The following is a 10,080-nucleotide window of genomic DNA, read 5'->3' as shown; positions in this document are numbered from 1 at the left end:
AGAGGCAGGCTTTCACCATGTTGGCCAGGCTGGTCTCAAACTCCTGACCTCGTGATCCGCCCACCTCGGCCTCCCAAAGTGCTGGGATTACAGGCGTGAGCCACCGTGCCTGGCTCAAAAAGTAATTTTTTTTTTTTTAGACAGAGTTTTGCTCTTGTTGCCCAGGCTGGAGTGCAATGGTGCGATCTTGGCTAACTGCAACCTCTGCCACCTGGGTTCAAGTGATTCTTCTGCCTCAGCCTCCCAAGTAGCTGAGGTTACAGGCATGCACCACCATGCCCGGCTAAGTTTTTTTTTGTATTTAGCAGAGACGGGGTTTCACCATGTTGGTCAGACCAGTCTCGAACTCCGCCCTCAGGTGATCCACCCACCTGGGCCTCCCAAAGTGCTAGGATTACACATATGCACCACTGTGCCTGTTCTTAAAAAATAATTTTAAAAAATGTTATCTGCCAGGTGTGGTGGCTCATGCCTGTAATCCCAGCACTTTGAGAAGCTGAGGAGGGAGGATTGTTTGAGCCCCGGAGTCTGAAACTGCAGTGAGCTATGATCGCACTACTACATTTTATCCTGGGCAACAGAGTGAGACCCCCATCTCTAAAAAAATAAAACAGTCTCCAGCCTGTGTGCTATGCAATGGTGCTCTCCTGTGGGTGAGTCTTGGCAGGCAGTCAGACTCAAGATGATTGGGGTGCCAAGTAGAAATGCCATTCTCTGGTGGCAGGGGGAGTCACCGACTCAGTACTCTCACCCCCACGCTTGACCACGCGTGTGTGAAAGTGTGTTTTCCGGGAGGCAGCTGAGTGCAACAAAGAGGCCAGAGGCTGGTGAATAATTTATCAGGACAGCTGATAGTACCTCCCCAGAACTGCCCTCCAGCCCCCAGCCCCCCTCTCTGGTGTGCCTCCCGCCTCCCTGGCCCAAACCCGCTGGACCAGCTCTCCCGGTGCCCGCCCGCAGCGCCCCCCCACTCCAGGCAGCCAAGTCACAGCCTCCGGGGCACCTTCAGGCAAGCGGGTGGTGGGTCCAGAACTCGGAGACCAGAAAGTGAACTTCTGGGCAGAGATGGCCCTGCAGAGCCAGGTGTGGTCTCTGGCCACACCCATGTAAGTGTCTGGGGGGTCAGGGGGGCTGGTGGGCAGGGCCTTGGGAGGGGCTCATGGGGGATGCTGGCCTTGTCTGGGAGCCGAGAGCTCCAGTGGTCTCTCCTAAGGGGACCCGGGGAGTGGAGGGGGTGGCCAGCCAACCCCATAGGCTCATCAGTGTCACCCTTCCTTAAAGAGTCATGGGGTGGGAGAGAGATATAGGCTCCCCCTGCCCCTTCCTCTTCGGGGATTTTCCGCTGCCAGGGCTGAGAACCCAAAGTCCAGCCAGGGGGTGGGGCTATTGCTGTGGTGCAGGGAGTGGGGAAGGTCAGGGTCACTGGGTTCCACGTTTTGCCTCTAGAGTCACCCCCTCAGTGTCCAAGGTGGGAGAAAAGGCTTGAGATCCAACAGAAGTTAAAAGCTCCCAGCCTGAGAAAGACAATGGCAACATTGCAAGGTTGACCTTCTTCATGAAATGGCCACCAACTCTTGCGGGTGGCCAGAAGCCCAGGCCGCCTACGTTGTTCTTCCAGAGTTAGTTAGAGATAAGCAAGATGGAATGGGGTGTGTGAAGTCTTTTCATAGCTGAGGGGTGAGAGTTTTTTAAGGTTAAAAGGGTAGAGGGGGCTTCAGAGGTTTGGAAAGAGTTTTGGAAAAGGGGCTTCCCCCCACACTAGGGACCCCAATTCGGTTCCTCACCCTTCTAGGTCCTCCATTGCATTATTCACCAACTACAAACCTGGTTGCTTAGCAATGGGAACCCGATCACCCCCAGCAAGGAAGAGGCAGGGAGATTACATCTTGCGGGTGGTACAGGAGACCACGGGACTTCAGCCCTCCCCCGGGGCAAACCTATAAGCACAGAATCTGGGCTTCCTTTGGGATATCTTGCAAAACATGACTTCGTGGCCGGGCACGGTGGCTCACGCCTGTAATCCCAGCACTTTGGGAGGCCGAGGCGGGCAGATCACTTGAGGTCAGGAGTTCGAGACCAGCCTGGCCAGTATGGTCAAACCCCATCTGTACTAAAAATACAAAAATTAGCCGGGCTTGGTGGTGCATGCCTGTAATTTCAGCTACTCAGGAGGCTGAGGCAGGAGAATCACTTGAACCCAGGAAGCGGGGGTTGCAGTGAGCTGAGATTGAGCCATTGCACTCCAGCCTGGGTGACAGAGCGAGACTCCGACTCAAAAAAAAAAAGAGCATGACTTCAATTCCTTGCCCCAAACAGCATTCAGGGTCTCCAGGCTGCTCTCTTAGCTACCTTGATGGGGATTCCTAGACCTGCACCCCCGCCCCCCTCGCCAGCTGTGTTCTCAGTATTTTGGATCTGATAGCTTCAAGTTCTGATCTTGGCTCCATGACCTTGGACACTGCTGCCACTTCTCAGAACCTCAGTTTTCCCATCCATAAAATGGACACATTCATATAGCTTACCTCCTGGAGTCGTTGGGAGGATTCAGTGAATTACATTGCACCTGGCACATGTTACGGGCTAGCTAATGGTTGGCTGATTTTGTTCTTAGCTGGAATGTCAACTCAGCAAAGAGTTGACTCCACTGTGTCATGATAGAGGCAGGGAGGGGGAGGAAGAGGTGGCTGTGGGAGCCTAGCGGAAACCCCGTAGGGCACTTAGAACACTATATGCTATATATAGTATATATATATCATATATATAGCACTATAAGTGCTAATAGCCTTCACGTTGTGGCCACAGAAGATCTGGAAGGTCCTAGCTGGAGTTCAGGCAATGAGGCTTACCCAGGAGGGTGACTGTTCAAATTAATAAATGTTTGAGGGCTTGATCAGCGCCCATCCATGCCGGTGGAGATGACAGGCAGAGAGACATCGCTTTCTAGATACTGGCCTGTGACACGTGGTCAACATAGCAACATAGTCAGGGGTGCCCAATGCATGTCTGTGTTGATAAGGTTGGTGTGACACTGACTGTCCCTAATCATCTTGCAGTATGACAGTCACCCTCCAGCTTCCACGGGAGCCTAAGTGGGTCCAGAGGCCACTCTGGAGGCTGAGAAGTAGAGATATTTTGAGGAAGACAATGACAGGGGAATCTCGAGTTAAACCTTAAATGGCAAGTCCCCCTCCTCCCAGCTCAGAGTCCAGTCCTAGGCAGAGTGACCCAGTGATCCTTGTCCCCAGGGAGGGGGGTTAGCAGGTGGAGGAGGCAGCTCTGGGGTTACCATGGCAACAGTGGGAGGGCCACAGGCTCACTTGCCCCCGCAGCGCTTGAGAAATTCTGGGTAGGAGCTGAGGTCCAGAGAGGGTGTGGGACTGGGAAGAGAAAGAGGCACATAGCCTGTTAGGGGCCTGGTGGCATTTGAGAGTTTCTGCAGGTCGGACTGGAGATGGTTATTATAATTAATCATACATATTATTCATCATGGAATTATATAAATTATGATTATTCATAAACAATGGGACTATTTTTGTAGCACTGTACCCTAAGCTTTTCCCTGCATGAATAGCTCCTTGCAAGCGTCCTCTGAGATCGGAGGTGGCAAGGACAGGGTGGTCAAGCTATTCCTGCCCATCTTACAGATGAGGAAACTGAGGCTGAGAGAGACAAAGCCAGATTTAGGGAGGGCTTTAGCCTCACCAGTCGTGGTCACTGCTCAGTTCCCCTCCCAAGACCCTCGCCCCCCGCCCAGACTCTTCCCAGGTGCAAAGGGGAAACAGAGGCAAAGTGCTGGGCTCGGGGCAATTTCCATACTGCTCAGGGATCTTGGCCAAGAGGGGGGCGTTCAAGATGGGAGCCCCTCGAAGCCCCGCCCTCTCCCAACAGGCCCATGGCGGAGAGCTCCCTCTACCGGCAGCGGCTAGAAGTCATCGCTGTAAGTGACGCCCTCCCCGCGCCCTGGGCACCCCCAAACTTTCCACCATGCTCCCTTCTCGTCTCTCCGTCATCTCTGCGGAGAGCGCCCTCAGCTCCAGCCCCGCCCAGGGCTCCCCACACCAATTCTCCAGCCCCCTCTGCCCCCCAGTTCCTGTCTGGTCACTACCACCCTCAGAATGGGGAGCTGTGGCCCCCACACTTCCAGAGCCTGCATCGTCTATGCCTCATTCCTGAACCCCAGCCTCCCAAAACCCCCTTGCCTGAGCCGCATCTCTCGGACCGCCTTTTATCAGACCGCTATCTCTCAAATCTCCCTACCTCGGAGCCCCCATCCTGACAGTCCTTCCTTGGGAACTTTCATCCCTGACTTCCTCGTCTCTCTGGACTCCCCCATCTCTGGGTCTCTACCACTCTGATCCTATCTCTGTCCTGCATCCTTCCCTCCTCCATCTCCCTGAACCCCAACTTTCCGCACCCACTTACATACCCCATCTATCCATACCTCCACCTCTGTACCCCATATTTCTGACCCCTATCTCTGTATCCCATCTCCCTGATCCCCACCTCTACACCTCAGTATCTCTGGACCCCGTGGCTGCACTCCCATCTCACTACTCACTAGCATCCTCCTTTTGATCCCCATCTCTGCACCCCATCTCTCTGGACCCCCATGGCTGCACCCCCATTTTGGATCCCCATCTCACTAGCACCCTCCTTTTTATTCCCCATCTATGGAACCCCATCTCCCTGCACCCCATCTCTCTATACCCCACTTCTGTACCCTATCTCTCCGCACTCAACTTCTATACCCCACCTATCTGCACCCCACTTCTGTACCCCATCTCACTGTACCCCACTTCTGTACCCCATCTCTCTGCACCCCCACCTCTGCACCCCATCTCTCTAGATTCCATGTCTACACTCCATTACTCTGGGCTCCCATGGCTGCATCCCCATTTCGGAACCCCATCTCACTAGCACCCTCCCCTCCTTTTTTCTTTTTTTGAGACGGAGTCTCGTTCTGTCGCCCAGGCTGGAGTGCAGTGGCGCGATCTCCGCTCACTGCAACCTCCGCCTCCCGGGTTCAAGAGATTCTCCCGCCTCAGCCTCCCCGGTAGCTGGGATTACAGGCGCCTGCCACCACGCCCAGCTAATTTTTGTATTTTTAGTAGAGCCGGGTTTTCACCATGTTGGCCAGGGTAGGCTAGAACTCCTGACCTCAAGCGATCTGTCCGCCTCGGTCTCCCAAAGTCCTGGGATTACAGGCGTGAGCCACCGCGTCCGGCCGCACCCTCCCTTTGATCCCCGTTTCTCTTAACCTCGTATCTCGGAGCTCCCCAGCTCTGCCCCTCCCCCTGATAGCTGTCCCAAGGCCCCACCCCCTACACCCCCCATCCACAGACCCCCATTGGGCGCGGGCGAGGCCTCCGCAGCATCCCGGGCGCGGCCGGCCCCGCCCCCGCCCCGCCCCCCCCACTCCGCCAGCCGCTGAGTCAGCGCCTCCGCAGCCCCCTCCCCGCCCTGGGTGCAGACCCGCGCTGGGCCACCCCCGCCGGGCTCGCTGCCTGGGGAGCCCCGGGAGCTCCGGGGAGCCCCGCGGAGGAGGGAGGGGAAAGGGAGGGAAGAGGAGGTGGTGGAGGCCGCGCCCGGCCGGCGGGCAGCTCCGGGTCCTCTGTGCGCAGGAGAAGCGGCGGCTGCAGGAGGAGATCCGCGCCGCGCGCCGGGAGCTAGAGGAGGAGAAACTCCGCGTGGAGCGTCTCAAGGTTGGGGGCGGGCGGGGGCGCCTGCCTAGCCTGGGGAATGAAGTGGGGGGTGTCTGTGCAAGTCGGTTTGGGGGACGATAGGAGCCTCTGTCCGATTTTGGGGGGGAGCGGGCAGTTGGGGGCGTTGGTTCCAGCTTGGCCGGGGCGGGGTATGTCTTTCCCAGCCTGGGAGGGACGAAGTGGGGTGGTCATGGGGACATTTGTTCCATTTGGGGAAAAGTCTGGGACAGTGATGCTGTTTGTCCCAATTTGGGGGAGATGGAGAGGAGCCGAAGTCTAGCTTTGGGGTAGGGAGGGGCCAGTAGGGAGGGACATTGATTTCACTTTGGAAGTGCCCGTTTCATTTTGGAAGGGTTTGGAACAAGGGATGTCTGCCCACTTGCAGCGTTGGGGGGCACTGTGGCCATGTATCCCAGCCTGATGTATGTCGCATCTAACTGGTTGTGAGGTGGTGATAAGATACCTGCCCAGCCTGCAGAGGTCGGGAGGGGACTTTACATGGACCAGGGTAGTCTGTATGCCCAGCCCCAACTCCCTTCCCCTGCCCAGAGGAAGTCTCTCCGGGAACGTTGGCTAATGGATGGGGCAGCTGCAGTGCCAGAGCCATCCGAAGACCCCACCTCGAAGGACCCCCAGTCTCCCGAGGGCCAGGCTCAGGCCCGAATCCGGAACCTGGAAGACAGTTTGTTCACGTGAGTGGAGACCTGCTAGCTCTGCCCGAACCCTGCCCCAGCTGGGTGAGATCGAGACCCTGGGCACATTCCAAGGAGGTGGTAGCTTGAGCCTAGGAGCCCAAGGAGCCTGGGGGCCCAGCTCCTAGCAGCCCTCTCTCTTCTTCAGACTCCAGTCCCAGCTGCAACTGTTGCAAAGTGCTTCCACAGGTGCCCAGCACAAGCCCTCAGGCAGGCCCAGCTGGCGCAGACAGGTGAGGGGGGAATCAGGGGAGTGGGATGGGAGGGCATGGCCAGCAGGCCTCAAAGCAGGACATGGAATCAGGAATGCAGCTTTCTCCAAGGGCAGCCTGGCCACTAGGTCTGCATTCAGATCCGCTTCCCGCTTTTACTTTGCTCTGTGGTCTTGGCAAGTCAATTTCCTTTCCCAAGCCTTAGTTTTCCCATCTCTAAAATGGGAATAACAACAGTATAGGCCAGGCATGGTGGCTCACGCCTGTAATCCCAGAACTTTGGGAGGCCGAGGTGGGCGGATCACTTAAGGTTAGGAATTGGAGACCAGCCTGGCCAACATGGTGAAACCCCATCTCTACTAAAAACACAAAAATTAGCTCAGTATGGTGGTGTGTCCCTGTAGTCCCAGCTACTGGGGAGGTTGAGGCAGGAGAATCACTTGAACCCTGGAGACAGAGGTTGCAGTGAGCTGAGATCACACCACTGCACTCCAGCCTGGGCAACAGAGTGAGACTCTGTCTCAAACAAAAATTAGCTGGGCATGCTGGCAGGTGCCTGTAGTCCCAGCTACTAGGGAGGCTGAGACAGGGAAATCGCTTGAAACCAGGAGGCGAACGTTGCAGTGAGCCGAGATTACGCCACTGCACTCCAGCCTGGGCGACACAGCAAGACTCCATCTCAAAAAAAATTAATTTGTATTTATGTTGATTGGAATGTAAGTGCCAAAAACAAAAGGCTTAAGTGTCCCCTGTGCATTGTAACCAGTAACTGACAAAGTAGGCCCCTAATACAGATTGGCTATGGGAATGCAGTATTGTTTAAGCACCTACTGTGTGCAAGGCCCTGGAACATAGGGCAATAAGATAGATGAGGAAGGCAGAGGTACAATGTGGAGTTTGATCCTGAAGGTAATAGAGAGCCACTGAGGGTATTTGGGGGTGGTGGGGTGGGAGCCTAGCACGCAGGGAGGCTGGAGGTGGGGATGAGGGCCAGCCTGACCTTGTCTCCACCATCTCTGCAGGGTCACCGTCCTCTCTCCCAGTCCATTGTCGAGGCAGGTTCTGTAGGTAAGTGTGGGAGCCCCTAGGTCTGGGGGTCAGGTCACCCCAGAGCCTGGGTGTGAGAGGGTGACTCAAGGGGAGTGTGGATGGCAGTCCTTTTGTTCCATCTTAACCCTGTCTTGCCTTTTGTCCTCTCCCCTCCACCTCTGACTCCCCCAGGCCAGACTGATCTGAACAAGAGAGCCTCCCTGCCGGCTGGACTAGTGGGCACGCCTCCAGAGTCCCCCTCTGAGCCCAGGGAGGATGTCTTGGGGTTTCTGCCAGGCCCGAGGCAGGTCCCCGGGGCAGCAGGAGACTCCTCAGAAGCCAATGGCCCATGCCCCAGCCCCATCCCCACTCCAGAGCAGGGGCTAAGTCAGAGGGCAGTGCCATCCGAAGGGCGGGTGGGTGAGGCCAAAGGAGGGGGCGTGGTGAGTGTGGTGTGGGAAGGGCTGAGGGCCACAGAGGACTGTGCCACAGGGGCCACGGGCCCCGAGCTGGAGGCTAAGGTGGAGGAAGTGGTGCTGGAAGCCATCGGAGACAGGAAGGGAGCTGGTAGCCTGGAGCTCCCGGCCTGGGTGAAGGAGGACAGGGGCATCGTGGAGGTGGTCTGGGAGGGGGTGGGTGGCAGCGATGCAGAGGCCATGGGGGAGATAGGCAGGGTCCCTGAGGTCGTGCAGACTAGCTCGCCTAGTCTCCAGGAGAGATTAGAGGCAGCAGCTTCCATAGAAGGGGAAGATGTGCCCCAGGGCAGCCCTGAGGGTGATGGGCAGGGAGGCTCTGGAGGAGAGGAGGGATCCTTCATTTGGGTGGAGAGAGTGACCCTCAGTGAAGAGTGGGAGGAGCTGCTGGTGGAGGGGTTGGAAGGGCCCGAGGTGGCAGGGAGGGAGAGAGGAGATGAAAGCCCGCTGGGGACCGAGGGGGCCAAGACGGGAGGAGGCGAGGAGACCTGGGAGGCAGAGAAGAGAAAAGCGGAAGAATCCATGGGAATAGGAAGTGAGGAAAAGCCAGGGACAGGGAGGGATGAAGCGGAGATGTCACCAGTGGTAGAGAGGAAAGGAGGAGAGAAGAAGTTGGAGCTGGAGAGCAGAGGAAGTGCAGAAAAGCTGGGAACAGAGAGGGAAGGAGGTGAGGAACCACTGGGCATAGAGAGAAAAGTTGAGGGACATTTGAGGGCAGAGAAGGAAGGAGATGAGGAAAAGCGAGGGGCAGAGGAGGAGGAGGTAGAAGAACCATTGGGAGTAGAGAAGAAAGGAGGTGAGGAAGAGCCAGAGGCAACCAAAGAACCACTGGAGGTAGAGAGAAAGAGAGGGGAGGAGACACTGGAGGCAGAGAGAAAGGGAGGGGAGGAGACACTGGAGGCAGAGAGAAAGGGAGGGGAGGAGACACTGGAGGCAGACAGAAGGGGAGGGGAGGAGACACTGGAGACAGAGAGAAAGGGAGGGGAGGAGACACTGGAGGCAGAGAGAAAGGGAGGGGAGGAGACACTGGAGGCAGAGAGAAAGGGAGGGGAGGAGACACTGGAGGCAGAGAGAAAGGGAGGGGAGGAGACACTGGAGGCAGACAGAAGGGGAGGGGAGGAGACACTGGAGGCAGAGAAAAGGGGAGGTGAGGAATCATTGGAGACAGAGAAGACCCAAGGGACGGAGGGAGATCTGAATCTAGAACAAGGATCCAGGGAAGGAAGTGAATCCCAGGCAGAGGAGATGAATGAGGCAGGACCTCCCCTTGAGGCTAACACGGAGACAAGGCCAGAGAAGGAAGGACCCCAGCCCCAGGAGAAGCCAGTAGGAGCCCTGGAGGAGGAAGGAGTGAAGCCCCAAACCGCTGCTGAGGGCCAAGGCCCCTTGGGGGATGCCACACCCCTTCTGGCAGAGACCCCAGCCCCAGAGCAGCCCGCCGAATGCCAGCCACTGCTTCAGGGGGAGGGGCCCAGCACCAACCCCAGTGCCCACCCTGTGCCCACTTATGCGCCTGCCCGGCAGCCTGAGCCATCTGCCCCCACCGAGGGTGAAGAGGCAAGTGGCCCTAAGCAAAAGATGTGCCAGTGTTGTGCGGTCATGTGAACCCATGCCCCTCCACCCCATGTCCAGCTCCTCTCACAGCTACCTCGGCCTCTTGGCACCCAGAAGAGGGTCCCAGGCACAGACAGGGCACCACAGGACTGGCCATGGCACCTGGGAGCCAGCTAGCCTGCACGTCCACCTACACCTGGGCTTCCAGACCCCTTGCCCACTGCCTGTAACCCTGGCCTCCTTCTGCGATGAAGCCTTTATACTTGAAAATAAAATGTGAAAGCACTCAAGACGGCTTGAATGTGTGTGTAGTCAGCACAGAATCACAGCGTCATCTCCTGGTGGGAAATTTGAGGCTTAACCCTGCTACAGTCAGATTATGAATCAGTGAGAGTATAGATTGAGCTGCTGTAACAAA

At 57.0% G+C, this 10,080-nt stretch overlaps 1 protein-coding gene across 2 annotated transcripts; it reads left to right on the top strand.

The window, feature by feature from the left end:
- The first annotated feature begins 905 nt into the window (after positions 1-905).
- Positions 906-9,952, top strand: PALM3 (paralemmin 3). Of its 2 annotated transcripts, XM_054673922.1 has the most exons (7): positions 906-1,106; positions 3,889-3,937; positions 5,622-5,702; positions 6,252-6,394; positions 6,543-6,627; positions 7,629-7,674; positions 7,828-9,952. In XM_054673922.1, exons 1-7 carry the CDS (start codon positions 1,066-1,068, stop codon positions 9,711-9,713), a joined length of 2,331 nt encoding a protein of 776 aa, XP_054529897.1. In that variant the 5' UTR covers positions 906-1,065; the 3' UTR covers positions 9,714-9,952. The 2 variants fall into 2 exon arrangements, with proteins under 2 accessions (XP_054529897.1, XP_054529898.1); XM_054673923.1 differs by lacking the exon at positions 5,622-5,702.
- The last annotated feature ends 128 nt before the right edge of the window (positions 9,953-10,080 follow it).

This window comes from Pan troglodytes, chromosome 20 (genome assembly GCF_028858775.2).
Source record: "Pan troglodytes isolate AG18354 chromosome 20, NHGRI_mPanTro3-v2.0_pri, whole genome shotgun sequence".
Taxonomy (NCBI): domain Eukaryota; kingdom Metazoa; phylum Chordata; class Mammalia; order Primates; family Hominidae; genus Pan; species Pan troglodytes.
The sequence above is the reverse complement of the archived record's forward strand: the minus strand, read 5'-3'. Positions and strand labels throughout refer to the sequence as shown.